Below are 21,456 nucleotides of genomic sequence, written 5' to 3'. Positions count from 1 at the left end.
CCTTACACTACCTACACAAGAGTGGAGTGTGTGTGAGAAGAGGGGCAAGGGAAGCCGGGGGGGGGGAAGGGGAAAAAAAGCTTAAGTTGGGATTGAGCAGTAGGGTTTTTTTTTTTTTTGCTTGCGGAGGTTGTATTCCATGGTTAAATGTTCGCATTGGGGAGGGGGGGGGGAGTAGCGAACGTATGGGGTAAGTACGTCGGGGTCGGCGATGCTGTTGACATGATGTCGAGGTACATAGAGATGTTGAGGAGGAAGATTTGTAAGTACGTTAGGATTATTGTGAGACTGTTTCACGGAGGTTATACCCTACGTACCTAGGCATGGTTGCGAACTGAAGGTGAGGCTGTAGATCGCCGTTATAGAGGACGAAAAGTGTGAGACGAGGGCTTCTAGAAGGATGGGAGGAGAGTGTTGAATGAGGGGCGTTTACCACGGAACAGCCTTATCGGGTGTCTACTTGTTGGGAGATCTGCACATTCAAAGCTCCGACATGGCCCCTGAATGAAGGAGTGATCTGGAAGGGGGAAGGCTGCTTGAACAATTGTGTTGTGTTGTGGAAAGTCAGGTGGTATCGGAGAACCTTGAAAGTGTCGTTACTCGCTACGGTGATAGAAATTGTTTTTGAGAGAAACATGCTGTATATCATCTGGCCCTTCCTTCCACGCTGACTGTAATGCTGACTAAAAGTTGGATGAAGTGCTTTTCCCTTTTGCGGATACAAGGTATCAACTGTCTCATTTCTTTCATTTGCGCGCAGACCTGCTTCAAGTGATATTGTAGCTTAACATCAAGATTGTCAGGTTACCCAAGCCAAGTAACACATCAACTTCAGTAGTTCCAGCCCAGAAGAGTTCAGGAGGTTGGTGGAATAGAGAAAGCTGAAGTTGTTTATCTTCAACCGGTTGACTGAAGCACTTCGTGTTTCGAGTTCACTTGTCAGCTGCGTACCCTTGCAGACGTTGCCATGCGGGTATTGCCGCGCGGCTAGCTGTGTCTGACTTGTCAGCCCTCTACGACAACAGTTACTGGACTACGATTGATCAAGGCACATGACGATGGGCATCATCAACCGAACAAAATGAAAACGGTCAAGTTTCGGGAAAGGCAAGTAGGCCGGCGACCTCCCAGGACGAGGTTCTTCCCCCACAGTCATTGTTCTACGTCATTGTTCAGGTAGGTTATCAGAATCAGAGTTCAGATGGGACGGTGATCAAACAGGGAACGGGGAATGCCAAAGGGTTCATCCCTTCAAGTGCTAGCGTTATGCTGCCATCACGTTCCATGGATTTGGTCTTTCTTCTTGTGCGCACCTAAGTTTTTGAAGATCTCAGATCAAGCTTAACTTGGGAAATCTCAACTTCTTGTTCTTACAGATCTCCAGACCAACCATGGTCTACAACTTCTGGATCTTACCATGCTTCATTACAATAACCCACACCTAAACCGCATGATCTCTCCCACCGCTAAAAGCCCGACGATCATGAACTGCTCGGTGTGCCAGAACCGGCAGTAGATCAGGCGAATAACAGGAATGATAAGCAATAAGTCAGGGTCGCCTAACGCATATCCCCCGCATAACGAGCTAATCTTACGAACTGGGATGAACGTTGTTCGGTTCCATTCGGCATTTAGAGTTTTGGCTTTTGGAAACGTGTATGGCATACCTTAGTTAACCGTCGCTGAGATGTGTTTGGTAGATCCCGTGTGGTTGAGTTAGAGGTTCTTGTGGGTGTTGTGCTTCGTGAAGAATGGTGGTTGAGGTCCTGATCTTGGGGTTGGCGACGACGGAGATGTTGATGATACGTGCTTTTCCATCGTGAATGAGATGTTTATGGAAAGCGGTGGCCTTGCTGCTTGCTTATTGACCTCATCCGTGTCGTGTCCTGTTCGTTATCCGCAGTATGCACATACGCTATGACTCCCGACTCCGGACCTCCGAGTCGTGTCTTCTGCAGTTGTCAGCGACTGGGGGCTTTCTCCGTCAGAGACACAGACGTGACAGCTCTAACGATTGGTCGAGCATGGTTCACCGGGTATGTTGCCGTCAAGACCTACGGCTGGGTTGTCGTTGCAAGCCGTAGCCGTCGACTTTGACGCGACTTACACCCATCTTCTTGCGCCCACTATAGTCACACAGTCCCTATCACTCCTCGTTTAACCTGGTAATAACCATCCTTCCCGCCCCGCCTATCTCGACATATCTTGCGCACTCCTCCATACTTCTATGCTGTCCCCCCATCCAACCCATCACACCTAACCTCCCACCCACCATCCGCCACGATCCGGTCAGGGACCCGCGGCTGCTAAAATCACATGAGGCGGCAAACCAGCGTAGAAGCTAAGTTAGACGCCCAAACCGCCATAAACCCCAGACCAGATCAACGTGTTTGATGTTTGATGCGCGTTGACATGCTGCAATGTCAATCATTTGGCTTAGTGCTATTGATTGTAACCACCAACCTTGAGAATGCTCTTAGATGTTGTCATGATGTTATACTACCGCAACTTGGGGTAAACTCTTCCCTCAGTTTTGATCGGTGGAAGGGAGCATGGGTTCAAGATTCATGGTGCTGTTGGGAACGGATCCGGCATGGGGATGAGCTGGATGTTCGGGGACGAGTATACCTTCAGTAGATGTGTACTAGAATTCTGTCCAATTGGCGTTGAATGTATAGGTGCCTAACTGCCGGGTCTATTTTGCCACAGTTAGCTCAATTTCGTCGAGAAGAAGTTGGTGGCTCAAAGAGAGACGGTGCAAACAACCATCAAACACATCAATCACCCTTCAACCTCTCCTGTAGCCTCCCTCTCAGCCGATCAAGGCGCTCTGCACATCGGCATCTACACTCCATGCAATCCGCTATCGCATCTATGTCACCCCTGAAAGGCGATCATGACCCCTGACGAACAATGATCGCCCAACGTCTCCACGTTGTGACTTTCCATCCCTGAATTCCCTTCCTATCCGCTCGGAATTCTCCTTTTTCTTCGATCTAACACATGCTTACCTAGTTGTCCGTTTCCAACTCACAAGCCCCATAACCTTGATGTCTCCCCTTGTCAGGGACCAAACATGCCCCTTACTTGGGCCTAGTAAGAGCGAAGTTACGGATGATGAGCACTAGGACATCATTTCTTGCGTGGCGTGGAAGCTACACCTACCTGCCTCTTTGAGAAGAGTTGAAACAGAGTGAGAGAGAAGTGTAAAAACTCCTAAGCGGCTCCTTTTTAACCCTTAAGTCTCTTCCTGAGCCTCTTCTTTGGTTAATGCTACGCTTCCCAACGTAATGGAACGACATTGTCCTTGCTCTTTCCTGCCGTTACCTGTCAGTTGATGTTCGGAAGCCGGAAAAACACCATGTCCGTCTGGATGTTTATGCCTGCTTTGTGTTTTCGATGCCGTCTTCCACCTAGGTTGTTAGATCCTAGATCCTAGACACTACTGTCTTTGCACTGCGCTGGCATGCATGTCTGCTAGATCTCGATGTCAGATGGCATGCAAGATGCAAGGTGGCCTATCATCCATGCCGTCTGACGGGTAGACTTTGACAGCAGGCTGGATGTATGCATGATCTCGAGATCGGATTTTGATCCTATCGGGTCCTGTTGCCTGCCGGACAGGCCGCTGACAGTCTCTTCTGGTTCTGAATGAGATCTGGGGTGCATAGGTATGCGTATTCTGTGGCCTTGATGCTGTACGACCTGACTGATGCAGCGTAGGCTAGTAAGAAGGCACCGTCCGATGTTCTTCATCCTGAATTCTTGATCTCAAACAAGGACCGGGTCATATGTGAAAGAAGGGACAACAAAGCCTTTGAGTAGCCGGGAAGCTGCAGATGGTTGCACCAGATCTCAGGGCTTCGAGAAGCAAACAGATGCATGGAAGACAGACCTCAGTTGCTTGCAGAATGTAGCATGAAAGCATGAGAAATGCACGGAAGGACAAAATTTTTTACTTGGCTTCCATCTACATGAGCTATGGATTTTGATGCCTTTCCATGGGCAGCTTCGTGGATCCCTGTTCGGAATGGTCGGGAATTGTCGGCAGCGTGGCTTTTTTGTTCTTCAAGAAGCTTGCCGTGTTGGTCCTAGCTGTGTTCCTCTTGAGCTTCGAGACGAAGTGCCAAACATGCTTGATGTAGGTTCTGCTGCCATTTGTCGACGGCGTCTCACAGCTTTCGACGAGCCCCTGACTTCCCCGGCCGCCCGCCCTCTGCTCTGTTGCCATTGCTTGCCGAAGTTATGCGCACCATGATCCCGTTTCAGAGGCATTTCTTAGGGAACCAGCCTGTTCTGCCGGTTTTGGTTCGTGTCTCATAGTGTTGGATGTGTTAGATAGATAGAGAGTTTTCTTGCTATCTTCCCTACCCTCCTTCGTTTGTACTCGTCGTGGGGCTATTAGGCGTTAGCAACTAAGCCAGAGGTGCCTGTGACAACATTGGCAGCTGCTCTCCTGCTGTGGCAAATGGGTTTAGGACGCCAGAGGTCACCGAGCAGCAAACTCTCACCGAGGAATTTTCCCCTGCCACTTCAGGATCGTGAGAATGCAGCTTCCATAATGACAGCGGAAGAAAAGATCAGGTTGTTGTGCCCGATGCCAAATAGCTGCCTACCGGTGCCGGTTGCTTGACAGCGTTGCAGGCTGAATGAAGCTGTGTCTGCGGCTCTTTGCTTCACGACTTTGCTGCCTGTTTAGCCCGTGAGACTGTCCATCGTGTAGTCCAGCCTAAGATCACATGATGTTTTACAAGCCTCTAGTGTTTGTCGGCTTGATAGGAAGATTTGGTTATACACTGACTTTCGTGGCGGAACAGTGAGCTATTGTAATGCGGCTGCGTTTTCTCTGGATTGCTTTCGAGATCTTGTTTTGTCAAGTTAAGACGGGATGATAAAGGCTGAGTTATAACGTGGTGATGTAGTAGAAACAGCTGAAGAAGTATATAAAAGACTTTTCCAATGCGCTATTCGTGAGTTCAATTGTGGTCATAGCTTGTGTTCTCCTCCTTGTCCAGATGTGAACTCATGAAGATACCCTCATGGACCAACCTTTAAACGGGCCAGGATGACTCAGTCGGGACGAAGTTCAACTTCGTGCTGCGTAAACACTGAGCTTCGAACTTAGCGGTGGAGCTCCCTGGCTTACAATGACGAGCTTGAACCGACACAAAATCGGGATAAAGCCCTCAAGATGATGTATTGAATGACATTGTAGAGGATGAAGTTAACTCTCGATTTCCCTTCCCTCCCCAGAGGAAAACCTTTGCGATCCCAACTGACAAGACGAACTTTGGTCAACGTGGGCCACCAGGGCTTAACAAGACCACAACCTGAATGGAACAGGTAAAGAGGAGAAATAGAATAACTCGTGGAAAGAGTCCAGTTACCAAGGAGTCTCGGAGTCTCGGGGGGGGGGGGAGGCATTTTAGTAGGAGGAGACAACTTTAAGTATGAAGTTCTCGACGATTGGAGCTGCGACGCTACCTCTGCACTCGACGAGAGACAGAATTGACTGGACGGACGAACCAAAGGGAGTCGAGCAGTCTGAGGAGTTGGAAAAGAGAAGCTCATAGGTTTCCAAAGCGAATTCAACAAGATCTCTGGATGTCTGCAAATACCTTAGCAACATCCAATATCTCAACATCTCGACGAACTTCCAACGAGAGAGACAGAAAAAGCGAAAAGTCTTAAGGCTCTTGCCAAGCATGCAATGGATCGATGTTCCATCAGCTCTAACCACAGGCAGCTCATTTTTTAGGCTGCTCTTTTCGCTCCTATTCCAACCTCGTCCACAAAGATTTTCAACCACACAACCCCTTCACTCTTTCAAATCTTTCAACACAAGGGATGTGACAACCCCCCAAAAAATTATAACCATCTTTGCTTCCCGGCCGGGAATTGAACCCGGGTCTCAGGCGAATCTTGTCCGGAGGACTTGACAAGCCTGCATACTAACCACTATACTACCGAGAACTTGTTGGAAGTGTGGATCGCTAAGTGGGTTCTTGAACTCAACTGGGCGGTGCGGCAGCGACGCCACCGAGAGAACGGAGTAGGCGGAGGTGGAGACGAGGTCCAATCGGAGGAGGAAGTGGAGAAAGAAATGAGGGGAACAAGGGCAACTGGATCAAGAGATAGGGAAGAGGGAACAATGTATTGTTTATGACAACGTGCAAGGTAATCGATGAGGATATATCTCATGTCTTCATAAGACAATGGGAAATTTAGGCTTGCTCTTGAACTCTAATAGGGTGTTTTACCATCTCTATCTCATCCTACCTCCTACAGACCATTAGAACCCTCACCGTCTTGGCTCATAACACTCTCATAACTTGTAACATCAACCTCATTACTACATAAACTCATTACTAACCAGACAGGCCAAACAAACAAACGGACAAACATAGGCACGTAGACAATTAACTTGCTAGCTTGGCTTGCTCGTTTGAATGACCTCCCCAATCCTCCCTCCCCCCCCCCCAACTCACCTCACTCCCTAATCTCATCCTTACACCAACTTACTCCATCACTCCTTCAACCCCTTAACCCGCCAAATAAGCCCGAATAGCCCCCTGCAGCCTCCCAGCGCCCTCACCAAGCAAGTGCGTCAGTTGCTCCAAATCATCACCCGCTTGCAGACCAAACCGACGAATGAAGTCCTTCGCAGCCGTCTCGAGATCGCCATAATCATCTAGGGCAGCAGAAGCAGGGTCGTCCTCCGACTCCGGACGGCCAAAGTACGCGTTGCTGGAGATGGCCGAGGCGCCTTCAAAGCCGCGCAGGCGCTCCTTGGCCTCTGCCTGGGCCTGGGCGTCGAACATGCCCTTGCCAAAGAACTCATCGGAGGAGATGGCCTTTTGGTTGCCGAACTTGCGGCGGGCGTAGGTTTCTTCTTCGTCTGTTGAACGTTAATAAGTCATCCAAGAAGCAGTAGAACATATAGTGAACAGGGGAACATACCCTCCGGCTTGCCCTTAATCGGCCCAACACTGCCAAACCCACCAGCCCCCTTCTTCGCATCCGGCCTTGACACCTGCCCAAAGCCCAGCCTAGCAATCCCCATGCCCAACCTCTCCACATCCTTCTTATCTTTCGCCGCAGCCGACGTCGCCCCAAACCCAGCGCGCACCGACGTAACCGGCGTGGGCTCAATGATTGCCCCGCTGCCCTCAGCCTTGGCGCCCGTCTTGGTCACAACCTCCTCCTCCTCCGCATCAGGATCATAACCCAGCTTCTCTTTACGCTCAGCCTCCTCCTTAGCCTTCTTCTCTGCCTCCTCAAAATCAATCACCGCATCCCCGGCACCAAGCTTCTTCGCGCCAAGCTTATGCGAGGTAGCCTTCTTCGCTCCCAGGATATTCGTCTTACGGGGGCCGGTGGCCGACGAGCGCAGAGTCGATGTAGATGTCACACGAGCGGCTGGTTTGGCCGCAGGCATGCTTCCCTCACCAGCTTCGCTGGACGCGGACTTAGCCAGGGGCGACGGAGCGCGGTCCTTGCCGTTCTGGGCCGACAGGAATGGGGAGGGCGTGCGCCCGACAACGGGGGGTGTGGCGGTGCGCGAGACGGGGGGTGTGGGCTTCTTCACGGCGGGCCGGCTCCAGGAGGAGAAGAAGTCGTCTTCTTCTTCGGCGGGCGTGGAAGAGCCGTCGGCGACATCGTGGTCGGTGATGACTACTTCGTTGGGGTACCTGTAGTCGGAAGAGTCAGGAGGAAGTTGGTGAGAAGGGGAGAGTGTGGGTGTAGACATACTCCTTGGCGTCCCGTGCCGCACGCTTCTTAAGCTCCTCTTTGTACTTGACGGCGACGGGGGAAGTGTATTTTGTCTTCGGGTCCTTGCTGTTGAGGGCGGCGGACCCGCCGTTGGCCTGGAAGAATTTGGTGGCCGACTCGTTGCCGCCCACCTTCATGATGCGGAGCTGGTCCCATTGCCATTCTGTTGGAAAACGAAAAAAAAGTTAGACGGGTCTGGGACTTTGAGACTGGCCAATTGCGGCCAGAGCAAGGCCGAGGAGAAACGTACGATCGAGGTTGGTGGAGCGCACGAAGGAAATGTGCACGCCCAGGTTGCGGTGGTTGGCCGAGCAGTCGAGACACAGGTAGATGCCAAAGGGGACGGACGTCCATGTGGGATTCTTCTGGCCGCAGTCGAAGCAGACCTGCTGCTGTGTTAGTAGTGAACATCATCATGACCGGAGATGGTATAGTCAGGGGTGAATGGCGGCGAGGAGGACACGTGCCTTGTTGGCTGGCTTCGACTTGAGCTTCTCGAAGATCTTGAGCGACTCCTGCTTGGACGCAAGCCCGCTCATTTTAGCGCGGTTATTTTCTTCTTGCTATTCCGTATAGATCTGCCTGCAAACTGAGAGAAGAGGTGTCACCGGCGGTTCTGTTGCGGAGTGGTGAACGACAACAGTCTCGATCGCGGCGCCGTTTCAGGAGACGTGGACCTGGACACCAGCGCCCCCAATTTCGTGCCCAGACCACATCTTCCATGTGGCATCAAAGAGCCGACTAAACCTGATTTGGCTTAGCGCATAGCCCCACCACCAAAAGGATCGACGGCCAACCGAAGATTTGCCGGCGCCTGGCAGGAGCAGTGACCGCAGCCGAGAGATGGAAGCTCCGCTTGGAGGACAGTCAGTGATGGCTGCAAATTAAGAGTGGACTTTTCGTCGTTGAACCTCTTGTAGCTTAAGCAACATATGCCCACCCCGCGATGGGCACCACCAGGCCGCCATGATATTTCGCACGACGGTCTCGGGCGGGCTTCGGGTCCGTCCCGCCACCCCAGTTCTTGGGACCAGCAACAACAAGGCTGCCGTTCTCCCCGCAGCAGCAGCAGCATCACCCCGCCATCCGAAACTAGCAAATGATCAATCCCCCGTCCCAGGACGCCAGCCCTACGCGACTTCCCCCGACTCTCGTCGCCGTTCGGTAACCCCATTCAATGATGATGGTCGCGTGCCATGGACGGAGCTGTCGGCCGCCGGGAAGACGGCTCGCGCTGTCCAGCAGACCTTCAACTTTGGTCTGGTTGTGGGCGGGTTGGTGCTGACGGTATGCATTTGTCATCCTTGAATAGCCCCACAGACAGATTCTAATGCTGCTATGCGCTTAGGGCGGTGTTGGCTATTTCCTCTACTCAGAGGTGTTCTCTCCCGACAGCAAGACGGCGCACTTCAATCGCGCTGTCGACCGTATTCGCGCAGACCCCCGTTTGATCGAGCTGCTGGGCGAGGGTAAGAAGATTGAGGCGTTTGGCGAGGAGACATGGAATAAGTGGCAGCGGGCGAGGCCGATCGCGTAGGTCCCTGCATATCTTGGGCAATGTGAGGGCATAGATACTGAGACTACATAGCTCGACCGTCACCATCGATGCCCAGGGCACCGAGCACATGATGATCCAGTTCAATGTAAGCCCCTGCTTTGGGATTGGGAGCAGGTACGTACGACACTTGACTAGACAACTAACGTACCCCAGGTGCGAGGACCCAAAGGCTTCGGCCGGGCCAGCGTCCACCTGATCAAGCGTACCGACCAGGTGGACCACGAATACAAGTACTTCTATGTCGACGTCAAGGGCCACCAGAGGATATGGCTCGAGAACGCCGACGCCGCGCGCGCCAAGCCCGGCGAGCGCAAGCCGTGGAGGCTATTTGGCGTCAACTGGAGCTGAGCCAGCGCAGTCCCCGTGTATTACTATCTCACAAATCGAACGATCAAAAGCAGCAACCTTGGTATTTCGGTTACGAATGGCGCTTCTCCTTGGGTTTTGTTTTGTATTAAGGCATTATCTACCGGTCCTACTACTGCTCCAGAGGGTATTATGGATGTCAGCTCAGCCGCCAGTGTATTTTACAGTCCCAGCTTCATGGTACAGTTTGTTTTGACTCTTCTGTCTGCGGGCCCCGGACTGACGGATACCTGTGTTGGGATGCGGCGGTATCCTGACCGTCTAAGCCCAGTAAAGAGTATAGGAGCAATCGAAGAGCAAAAGAAGCAAAGGAAACAAAAGCAACAAATCAGTTATAGGAAAAACAATGAAAAGAAACGAAGCCACCAACTACGCCCAGAAGAAATTCCAAACAAGACATAATAGTAACAAGAGCAACACTGTAGCAGCCCTCTTAATTCCCCTCATCGCCTTCCATCTTGGCAATCCACTTGTTCATCTGGCTGAACTTGTCCTCGAAGCTCTTTTGCAGCTTCTCACACGCAATCCACATCGGGTCGCCCTCCTTCCAGTACGTGTAGCAGTTGGTGAAGATCTGGTTCATGTCCGCCAGGAACTCGTTCTCGTCCGCGTACTCGTGTCTGTCCATCTTGGCCTTCATCGTCGACAGGTCCATCGGCTTTTTGATCACGTCGAAGTAGTCAGGCACCCCGTCGCGCTCGGGGTCGACGGGTTCTTTGAAGGGGCCGACAACGCGGGTCCAGAAGCCTGGACTTTGTTAGCCTGATGTAAGAGTAGGTTTCAGGGGGAGTTATGGGCTTACCTGGGCCAGAGAGCATCCTCGACAGCAGATCCGCACAGAAATTCAGCCTCTGGTTCGACGAGTACTGCGTCGCGGGCACAGCCGCCCCGCTAGCCCGGCGCTTGGGACCCGGCTTGCTGGCCGACGCCTTGCCAGCCGGCAGTGACGCCCGCCCGCCCTTGCCACGACCCGCCGCCGCAGCGTTTGCCGACGAGGAGCCATTAACGCCCCCACCGTCCGACGACGCACGCATCTTCTTTGCCGGCCTACCCTCTCCCTCATCCGCATCAGTCGTCCGCCACTGCGAGGTTGATGCTCCAGTCGACGCACTGGCCGATGACCCAGCAGCACAACCTTCAGCAGCCGCCGGTGGCGTATTATCCAACGAGCTCATCGCCACCACCAGCTCACTCAACACCTCCTGCGGCAGCGACCTCGCAAACTCCGCCCGCGACTCACTCGACCGCATATACTCCGCAGCCCAACTCAACAACAACCGCCTGATCGACGACCCCTCCGGCGTATCCTTCCACACCTGCACCAACAACGGCGTAGCCGGAATATGCTGGGTAACCCGTCTACACTCAGCCATGGCCTCCAGCGTCGCATCACACAGCCCCTCAATCCCCAGGTCATGTCCTAGCTTCCACACGCCGATGAGGACCTCGTAGCTGGGGAGGTTTTCGAGTGAAGGAAAGACCTGACCGGTGTACATGTAGTTTTGGGCGTAGGCGAAGACCTCGACAGGGGTATCGGGCAGGCGGACGAGGTTTTCCAGGCCTTCGTTTGGGTTCTCGGCGAAGTACTTGCGGTAGAAGGAGGACTTGGAGCAGAGGAAGTCCTTCTGGATGCCGAACGGGGTTTCTTCTGGGCCAACGAGGGCTATAACAAAGATGGGGTGGGGTTCGCTAAGATTGTGTAAGTGAGAATTTCTCAATTGTAAAGGCAGTTGGGGTCATTGAATGGGACCTACAGCCAGGTGAAAGGCCGCGGCTCAGCGGCAGTCGTCTCGGCCACCGCATCGTTGGTGTTGGTGGTGTTGCCGGCCTCATTTGTTTCGGCTGGGCCGTTGGTGTTGGACGCAGATTCATTGGACATGGTGTCTAGTCAAGCCCGTCAGTCAGGGGTTGCGGGTCCTTTTTTGGCCTTCGTGATGATGATAACTTTGGATGGTGAGCAGCCTATGAAGACTCTCATCCAAACCACTCATGTCCATTCCCAACGCAATTAAAATATACATGAAATAGAAGGAGAGCCCACCTGATATTAAGAGAAAGAATTGTCTGGATAGAATGTCAATTCTGGTTGGATATACGTTGATGATGCCAGGCTCAACAGCCGCTCATCACTTTTTGAAACCAAAACGAACTCACGAACGAGAAGCGTATCGATCGCTCACGAAAAAAAAAAAAAATATGAGCAAAACCTGCGATTGCCCACGCCAGGCTCAGCCGAAGTGAAGGCTTTTCTAGTGATTGAAGACAGATTGGTGAGGGCACGACAGGAGTTACAGTGAAAAACAAACGCCTGGCGGGCTGAGGTGGAAGAAAACGCGTGTGGTCATCAAACAGGTGATGAGGTGATGAGTGTGTGTCGTTTTTGAGAACCTGGCATGAGTTTCGCGTCTGGGCGTTGATCCGCTCGCTTCTTGGTGGCCCCACACGGTTTGAATTTCGTTTCGTTTTGTTTGGAGCCGACACTGTGTTGAGCTCAAGTTATCTTATCGTGGCACAGTGCGACAGAGGAGTGGGCCACTGCGAAGCTGTCGTCCAGTCAACACCAACAACACCAGCACTGTATCAACCCTCATGACTGCAATTTTTAGATTGACTCTTCGACTCGAAACATCTAACTGAAGATATCCGACCGAAGTCAGTCCTTGATTTGTACAGATAAAGCTTTCCTCAAAGATGGAACGATTGCGAGTTGAATCTCAATTGCTCCACAGAGTGAAAGAGCTTGGTCTGTTTACTTTGCGTTGATCCTGTCGGAAGCCCCCTTTCACCTCAACAAGGAGGCCTGAGGCACTTGACACGCTCTACTTTTCGACACTTAATCCTCCCTCCTTCCGTCATCAACTTCGCTACCAAACACAACAAGTCGTCTTCCACGTCAGAACCGATTTTATTTCGTTACTACACAACACCAACAGTACATCATGTCCGATACAGCTAAGGTGTCGCGATCCGTTTCTATGCTTTAGCTTAAAGAAAATAACTAACTACTTATCTCGATGTCTCAGGGCAAGATTTCCGCTATGGAGAAGGCGATTACACCATCAAATGTGATTGAAAAAGGAACTTCCAAGAGAGGTCGCAAACCCGGGGTCAAGACCGCTGCGGCCACCCCGAATGATGCTCTCACGGTAGCTTCAAAAGCCACTAGGGAGGTAGTGCCCACGGAACCTTTCAAGCAGCCCTTTGATGAGATTTTCAAGGAGCATACCACGGATCTTGGTACGACGAATTCCCAGAAGGCGCCCACGACTCCCAAAAAGACAACTAAGGCAACTTCCACAACCCCGGCTAAGCCTTTTGAGCTCTCTGTGCCTGTAACTTTTGAGGAGGAGGACCTCCGCCTGACTCGTCAGCTTGGGCGCATTCTCCTTGAGCAACTACCTGTTCAAAATATTGCGGAGTTCTACGAGTAAGTCTCAATCCTCGTCCTCCTCAACAATCCTTTGAGTCAAAGTCGGTCACTTACTTCCTCTCCAGCTGGATCCACAGCCCAATCGTCCAACCCCAGTGGGAGGAATTCGTGGCCGACTACTTCGAGTACAACATCTTCGCCGAGGAGCCCGACAAGCGCGACGTCGTGGAGACTGCCGAGCGCGTCATCCGCTTCGGCAAGGGCAAATACCTCATCTATAAGCCTTGCAAAGACGACTGGACCCAGGAGGACCACTGCATCCGCTTCGTTGTGACCGTCGCCAATAACCAGATGGCGCAGTGGGGCAACGTGTGGCCGGATATCTGGAAGCAGCATGGCTGGGAAATCACCAAGGCGCTTTTTGAAATGCTCATGTATCTCCGCCATACTGCGAAGCTCAAGGTGCAGGCGAAGATGTCGATGTTTGCCAAGTCTTCTAAAAAGCGAAATGTCGAATCATGATGATTCGGGTTGATGGTTTTACGGGAGGATTGGACATCTTGGTTCCTCCAGGTCGGAGCGTACAGGAATGGTTAGGTTTAGGCCTGGGATACTCGGGGTCTCTTCATTGTTTAGGAGGTTTCTGAGTGTCTTGGGACTATTACGGATTGGAGTAACTAGGTAGTTTCTTCCTTCATTTTCACTGAAGTATCGGTAATGCAAGGAATACGAAACGGTCACTTCGACCTCGTGGATTTGAGTGTCTTGTAAGGACTGTGTTCTTGCTCATAAGCTAACAGAACCAAGTGGTTAATTTTTTTTATCTACCCTGCAGCATGCAGCGACTCCAATGAGCTAGAGATCAAAAATCCGATTCTGAAGAAAACAGAAGTCTTCTTTCGAAGGAGACTTCAAACTAGCTATTGATGACGGTTGCTTCGACCGGATACACATGCTCATCCTTCTCTTTGGATTACTGATATCTGATCTGATGGTTGCCGACTGACGCACAAGCCATTGATGGTATATACTTCTGTAGAACTTGTAAAGAATTACAACTGCTTCATCCACTGAGATACTTCTTTGTCTTTGATGCATAGAAACACCTCAATAGGAACTTCAATCCAGCTTTTGCTCTGACGCTCCATAAGCAGTGGAGAATAGGTATCCTTCTTGTACCCAGAGTGTTCCCTCCAACAATTCAAGACAGAAATGACTCTCCGCGTCAGATTCAGCTTCCTTTCTTTACCAAAGAGACGAAATTCTTTCTCTTCGAGTCCCTGATCTGACCCTCGAGGCTTCAGACACTTATCACCGAAGCGTCCTAGCAGCCCCGCACCGCACTCTGATGTTTCGCAAGGCCTAGTATGCAAAAGTACGTTGGACAATATCACAGAATGACGAGTTTTCTCCTTCCGTCTCCCCTTCCGTCCGATGTGATAAATATGCAGAACAACCCAGCGAAGTTACGCTGAGATACAAATGGTGTGGTGATACAACAGGAACGGGATGGTCTCTTGATAATGGGCATCTACTATCCAGATATCTAGCGATCGTGGTTCATCGATCGACATCGAAAGTGACCGAACCGGCCTTGAAGAGAAGATGGAAGAAAGGTAACAGGGAGGACAGTAGACGTTCGATCTAGAGCTTTAGTGCGGTGTGGTCCTGTGTTGCGTCGACTTAAACTCGGAACAAAATGGCATAAACACTGAACATGTTAAGATCTTTACCCTTTACTTTCTCTAACTGAGCTTCTCACTCGGTTTTCTATCGAACATGTTTCCTCGCCTCCCACTCACCCTAATCATCTCACCTCTCCGACAGCCCCTTAACCCCGCAAGAACCCTCCAAGTCCCCCCTTCCAACCTCTAGCCGACGTTCAACCATCCTACCGTACACGGATTTTCGGAAGCACACGCTGCCAAGCAGTCCATCGGTAAGTTCACAAGGCCAATGACGGCGACCGAGCTCTGCTTCAAAGTTGGCTCTTGTCCGCGCCTTGGCAGGGGAACTTGCAACACTACCGGGAGTGGGTTGAAAATCAAGGAGCAAGACCTAGGATAGTCCATATCAAGAGATGAAGGTAGGTAGAGGCAACTGGGAAATGTTCCTTAACAAATCCTCCTTGGAAAGGAGATCTCCTTAAAAAAAAGAAAAAACAACGTACAACACCCGGGATTCGCTGGTCGTCACCGACCCAACTACTAACCGGGCCCTCAGTGGCTTAACTAGGGCAGAGCGGACGGGATGCCGTGCTTTCCACTGGGTATGGTCGTACGTACTGGTGCACTCCAGTAAATTTCCTTTTGTATGGCACATTGAATCTTATCAGCAAACACAGCTAGCGTAGCCGCCCGGCTAGCCTGTTCACATGCTGTCTCCCGCTCCCAGCTTATGAGTGGTCCGGAGTAGATCCAATCCCGTTCACGGCTCTCAAACGGACGATACGGATCTCCTCCGGACAAGTCGCACCAAGCCCAATCCCCAACTCCCTAATCCCGGCGCCGATGGCGCTCACTGGAGGTGGACCTCCTCCCCACCCGCCGTCCGGGATCAAACCCAACCCGTCAAGACTCAGCTCCGACGAGGCCTCGCCTAACCTGACCGTCCGAGACTAGCTCTGTACAACTCACACCATCCTACCTTCCCGGTCCCGTACTACTCAGTCTTCCAGAACAGCTCCAGAAGGCACACAGATGTTCTTACAAAGCCAGGCATGTGAAATTGCGAAAACTGCTCATGCGGCGATAAGCTTAGCGCAAGAGCACGAGTTAGACGGGAGGACTCCCCGCGCGGCAAGTGTGGAGAGAACAGACGGATGACAAGCTCCCGATGTCAAAACAAAACGCAGTGGGGAGCTGAAGACAATCTGATAGTCAACAACTGCCCAGATTCCCTCCTGCCAACACAGACGGTCTCCCTCCGGCGACCGCATCATGGCCGGGAGAGGCGGTAGGCAAGCCGGCCGATTGGCAAGCTTACAAACAAACAACCCATCATCATCAAAGGCAGGAGATACGCAGCATCAGCATCACAAGCGGGCCTACGGTCCTACTCGGCTCAACTGCACTTCACGAGTCTCAAGCTGTCCCGTCTCCGGCCGAAGAAGCGCCTTCTGCCCGGACCGAAATTCCACGCACGAGCGTTCGCGTTCCTGACCGCCTGAGTCAACTGTCTCGCAGCAAAGTGGCTCGGTTACTCACTTATGTATCAAGTCGATTAATTCCGCACCTCATTGTCCTGATTCCCAACGGCTCTGGCAGGACAGGAGCGACTAAGGTAGCCGAGCAACAAGGGGAAGAAACCGAGTCGGTGACAGACATATACCAGCCGCTCGCAAACGGTAGGTAACACAAAGTCTTGGAATAATTGATCAGATGGCTAGTTTGTCTCAAACCTTTTCGCTCTTTGAGCTATCCTTTGCAGTAAGTTAGGCAAGTTCGGTAAACACCGGCCACAAGAGCCGCTGACCGCGACCCATTCGGTGTATGCACCTCGTCAGAAAAGGCACGCAAGCCGCGGCTCGCATATGCAATTGGATATATTGCTGCAGTATTGTATGGAGACATGACGGAGACAAGCCGTTTGAGCGAAAGACACCGAGCGATAGACCCGGTACCGAAGACCGTAAACTGCATGCCTAGCGGGTCTTGATGGATGCCTGACTTGGAAGATTGAAGTCTCAGAACACACAAGACACCAAAAAGCCGCTCTGTAACAGAACCATCTCTGGCTTTTGTTCTCTTTCCGCTCTTCTTCCTGGTCGATGCCGACAGAGACGCAGAAAAAAAAGGCCGCGGCAGCGGGGTTGTGACGAGATAACAGAGTGGCAAGAACGTCTTGTCAGTTGTCTGGGTTTGCCACATTATTCAGGGGCAAGTGAGAAGCAATAAGCAGATGGATGTCACAGATGTTCGGATTGAGCCTTAATTTCCAAGAATTGCGGCTAGTTCAGATATGACAGCCGCGACAGAAGCGCGGCAAAATCATAGTATTTGTTGACAGCTTTCTTGGAAGGCTCACTGGGACTTGGGCCGTTGTCTGGTCCTGCTCACCCGCCGAGTGTTCTAGACTCGTCAAATGCAACCGTCCTGATGAGACTCAGCCTGCAAGGAGAAGCCAGAAAAAGACACTTGCAGCTGCATCTCGTACCGTTTTTTTGCAGACTCCCCGGATGTTATCTATATTGTGAAATATGTCGAATTGACTTTGTACAGGTTGAGAGCCTGCTGTGGGCCATAATAAGCCGATCAGGATGGCTGCGTACTATCGGGGGGTCACGACAAACATACATCTACCTTCCCTTCTGTTGCATGAACCGGTGTGTCTAGGACAAAAGCCAACTGTTTGTTACGGATGTCTTGTTAAACTGACGTCACAAATGACGTACTAAACTCAAACAATGTGGCAGAGACCAAATCCCCTAAGGAGAGATTAATCCGTAACTGTCCTGTCAGTTTCTACTTCTGAGCCTCGAGATTAGCCGTAAACCCGGTCAGTCCAGATGTCAGCTTGGTATGACGGCTATTTACTTCCTGCTCTTGACCCTTTTTTATGACATGTTGGGATGGTGATATGGCAGTGGACAGTCCCTACAGAGAGTGGCATCCGAATCGGCCATCCGATTCTGCTAACTTGAGACTCCCGTGGTTGTGATAGGGGGGGATGTGAGCCATCATATCGGACATACTGGCCCTGGATGGCGTGTTGTAATGTTGGGTGCCATGGTCCGTACGAAATATAGCCGTAAACGGCTCCAATAATCCGGTTCATGTTCTCATGAACTAGAGTCTCCAAAGAGCGGTGTCACTGCCCGATACTGTAGCTGCTGATTTTCATTCGTTACTTTCTCGATTGTGATTGATATGGCATTTTGCTATGGCGAGTCTGGCTACAAGATAGGGAATTCTAGTGCAGTTTGGAAACGCCTGTGATCACAGGTCTTGGGATGGTTATCAGCGGGGAGATGATGGTTTAGCTGCGGTAGAGCTTGAACATGTCGCTCCTGGGGCGGCGCACTCTGTGTTAGGCTGCAGCACTATCCTTGCGGCCAGCGCGATTCCCGGTGCCCCGCCAGTCGGTCAAATTAACCCAGGAACAAGTCTTGATTGTCGAATATCCCCCACGTTGGCTGGATGGGACCATGTATGTTGATAAAGCTGCCTGATAGGAAGAAGGCTCCGGTTGTGTTGCTAAACACCGGCACATTGGCAAAAGTTGTGGCTACGTGAGAGTATGTCCTTTCAGTGACGCTAGGTGTTAAGATTGGAAGGGGTAAAAGATGAAAGACTCGCAGGCTGTTGACAAAAATAGCCAAAGTCACCGCTTGGCTTAGTGTGACCCGTCAAAAGAAAACACTGGGCCGATCTATCCCACACATAGTGGTAGAGCAATTCAACATCACCTGTGACATGCCGTTATCTCTGTGGCGTTTTGGAGATATAGTCAATGCGCAGGCAGGTTGTATCGTAAGTTAAAGTTGAGCGGGCTGCTTGGTACAGCGTCTCTTGGGATGGATCATGGGCCGGGCGCGATGTCACAAAGCCCAGTGGCAGTGGGACTTAGGCAGCTTCAAACCATAGCCAGAGCTTCCTGGTCGGATGAGAAGCAAGTTACAGCCGGTGCTTAGTGCGCTGCTGTGACCAAGGCTGTCTTGCTCATGGTAGCGTTGCGGGAGGAGGCGAACGAGCGCGGGTGAGACTACCATGAAACCATGGATGCCGGGCGCAAGGGCTGCATCTGTGACACGGATTATCAACCGGGGAATGGCCATGATGGAACTGGGAATCCGTGGAATGGAAGTTCTGGGACGCAGGTCACGATCCTCAGTCGAGTTCTGGGGACCAAAAACAGGTTCGAGACGTCAGCATTTGGCTAATGTCTTGAGTCCACAGCGAATGGTGTTGGACTGAGCCCCGAGGTTGTCAAGCCAAGGACGAAAGATAACCTTGAGGTAGCTGGTCACCTCTTAGAAAGACGCCAAGGATGAGTCGAAAGTCTTCGAAATGAAACGACAAAAGCGCTCCAATCCGAGAGCGTTCCAAAACACAGAAGCTGGAAGCCGCACTTGCTGTTACGATGCCCTTTCCACAACAAAGTGGAATGACATGCATGCGCTTGAGGCAAACGCAGCATCAAGGTCCAAATTTCAGGGCCAGGCCCTGCATTAGCTTAGCTTTATCTGCTCAAGTAGTGGGCTGATCGAGCATCGAGCTTATTGCACAAGCTGATTCTCAGATTCTGCTGCGTCGGTATCTTCATGTGATAGACGATCGCGGTGCAATCTCATTTTGGCCTATGTACTGTGGCGTCGGCAGGATCGTTGCTGAGTCGAAGTTGATGAGCGCTGGAAACCGTTGAGTGGGCATGGTCAAGTGTGGGGAAGGACCCCTGACGAATGCCAAGCCCTCGTCCCCGTGGGGCGTGGGGGTCCTGTCCCGCCGCGGGGCACCCTCATCGTATCGCCTTATCGCACCTGCTGTTGTGCCTGCTGACGGCCACCACCCCAAGAACTCTGCATCCAACGGAAGGTCTCACCTACAACTCACCAATGATTGCGCGTTCACTTCCATCGTTCTTCCGGGGAGGGAGGTATGAAAAAAGAATCTGAGATCTGACAAAGCCCTAATCGGAATGGCTTATCATTTTCCCATTTTGTCGATGGAGGGGTAATAACGCACTCCGATATCACCACCTCATCTACCGCAGACTGCTGCCTCTAGCCTAAGCCTATGATGTATAACAACATGCCTCGCTATATGACACCGATACGGCATCCGGGACCGGTTGCTCAGCTGCTTCTCACTTGCGTAGTCGCCATTTTTGACCCAAACTCTACGAGTGACAGGAAAAAAAAGTCAGGAACCAACACTAAATGCACTCCCTCAGAATCACTGCCACCAAAACAATGCGCTCAGGTGGCGTGAAACAACTGTCCTTTCATCAAGGGCCACTGGCTTCGAGCGGGCCAGGCTTTCAATGATTTCTTACCACGGAAAGGCGCTTGCATAAGATTGTAATCCTGCGTTAGCGAGCTGTCCCCAGAAGCTTGGCGGCTATGTCGGACCCTTGTGTTTGCGGGGAAGCCCGATGACACCAGCAAGATCTCCAGTGCCCTGACCCAAATAGCTGGAGTGCTTCTGGGGAGCCGAAACACTACCAACAGCAGCTAACCCGACGCTATCAGCACCGAGCCTGGCGGCAATTCCCGCGGTAATGTTCTGGAACAGACCTCCAGAACTCTCCGGCGGTCACTTGGACGCAATACATCCAATCAGCTCCCCGACAGCAAGCCGGCAACGGCAGGCATGCATTTCGTGTCTGCAAATTTGTTGAGCATTCAGAGTCGGACAACCGGGCCCGGCCCCCGGCACCCATGGACTTCCTGGACATCATGGGGGAGAAGCGATTGGCTGTGGTGCTGCAGTTTGCGCAGTGGCAAAGATCAATGATCTGGACATGCCGATTGTAGGATTGCGGCGCTTGAGATCAGGGAGCCTTGGCCCGCATGCCGACCACCACCCAAGACGTAATATCATTGCCTCTCTGCTGCTCGAAGTTGCGGTGAAGAGAAAACGTCATGCCCGCTTTTGACGCGTCTGGTGGTTTGTACGTGGTTCTTCTACTATTGGTTGCTCGCCCAGCGCGGCTTGTCTGGTAAATATGCCTGTGGGCGGCTACGCGTTCGGTTCCAGCTGTTTGTCAACAATTTCGAAAAGCAAAGCAAGTGCCGCGCTTTGCAAGTGTCAGTAATCCGGGGACAATTTTTCCAGAGATACCCGTCATCCTTTGACACAGTGGAGTATTAAATCCCGAGGGATGAGCCGAGCAATATGTTTTTGTCAAGGGACAAGACTTTGTCGGGTGATAGTCTCCCCAGATTTGCTACCTTTCCCAAGTACCCCACCCCCACAGATCGCCAATCATTAAGCCGGGGCCCGATTTGGCATCCTTTTACAAGAGCATTTTCCTGGGGCTTGGATACTGACGCTGCACCACCTCCACGACGCTACCTATCGAAAAGGGGATGGGCTAACGGGACGACGGCTCAAACGCTGACGTGATCTCACAGCATCCGGAACGGTAGCGCAACCCCCCGCGCCGCAGGGCACTTACACCTACACCACGTCTCCCTAATTACGCCCCAACTCTGCCGTCCAGAAGGAGCCCGATATTGCATATCCTCCAGGCGTTTCTATCTCTGCCATGCCGTTCGCCGAGAACATGTTGGGAGGGCTGAGCAACAGGCAACCAGAACAAAACCGCAGACTTGACGCAGAAAAGACTGTCCAAGTGTTCCCATATCTCGTTGTCCTAGACACGGGAGAGCTGCATGACCCACGACTATCTGCTGTGACAGTTGGCATCATGTCTCTCGCTCGTTCAA

At 51.8% G+C, this 21,456-nt stretch overlaps 4 protein-coding genes and 1 non-coding gene across 5 annotated transcripts; 2 read left to right on the top strand and 3 right to left on the bottom strand.

The window, feature by feature from the left end:
• Positions 1-5,883: 5,883 nt before the first annotated feature.
• On the bottom strand, positions 5,884-5,973 carry CTHT_0038830. The gene is given in 2 exon segments: positions 5,884-5,918; positions 5,937-5,973. It is a non-coding gene; the product is annotated as a tRNA-Asp (tRNA).
• Positions 5,974-6,542: 569 nt separating this feature from the next.
• CTHT_0038820 (ARF GTPase activator-like protein) lies at positions 6,543-8,312 on the bottom strand (the record flags this gene model as incomplete). Its single annotated transcript, XM_006694234.1, has 5 exons — positions 6,543-6,898; positions 6,961-7,691; positions 7,753-7,936; positions 8,024-8,159; positions 8,235-8,312. 5 exons carry the CDS (start codon positions 8,310-8,312, stop codon positions 6,543-6,545), a joined length of 1,485 nt encoding a protein of 494 aa, XP_006694297.1.
• Positions 8,313-8,739: 427 nt separating this feature from the next.
• CTHT_0038810 (uncharacterized protein) lies at positions 8,740-9,679 on the top strand (the record flags this gene model as incomplete). Its single annotated transcript, XM_006694233.1, has 4 exons — positions 8,740-9,060; positions 9,122-9,306; positions 9,362-9,416; positions 9,485-9,679. The coding sequence occupies 4 exons, from the start codon at positions 8,740-8,742 to the stop codon at positions 9,677-9,679; spliced, it is 756 nt and encodes a 251-aa protein (XP_006694296.1).
• Positions 9,680-10,130: 451 nt separating this feature from the next.
• Positions 10,131-11,576, bottom strand: CTHT_0038800 (uncharacterized protein; the record flags this gene model as incomplete). The annotated part of the gene is made up of 3 exons (XM_006694232.1): positions 10,131-10,444; positions 10,500-11,386; positions 11,452-11,576. The coding sequence occupies 3 exons, from the start codon at positions 11,574-11,576 to the stop codon at positions 10,131-10,133; spliced, it is 1,326 nt and encodes a 441-aa protein (XP_006694295.1).
• A 1,060-nt stretch (positions 11,577-12,636) lies between these two features.
• On the top strand, positions 12,637-13,589 carry CTHT_0038790 (uncharacterized protein; the record flags this gene model as incomplete). Its single annotated transcript, XM_006694231.1, has 3 exons — positions 12,637-12,654; positions 12,721-13,124; positions 13,193-13,589. 3 exons carry the CDS (start codon positions 12,637-12,639, stop codon positions 13,587-13,589), a joined length of 819 nt encoding a protein of 272 aa, XP_006694294.1.
• Between the last annotated feature and the right edge of the window lie 7,867 nt (positions 13,590-21,456).

The sequence above is a fragment of the Thermochaetoides thermophila genome (genome assembly GCF_000221225.1).
Source record: "Thermochaetoides thermophila DSM 1495 unplaced genomic scaffold scf7180000011816, whole genome shotgun sequence".
Lineage (NCBI taxonomy): Eukaryota > Fungi > Ascomycota > Sordariomycetes > Sordariales > Chaetomiaceae > Thermochaetoides > Thermochaetoides thermophila.
Note: the sequence above shows the minus strand (reverse complement) of the source record. Positions and strands in the feature narration are given on the sequence as shown.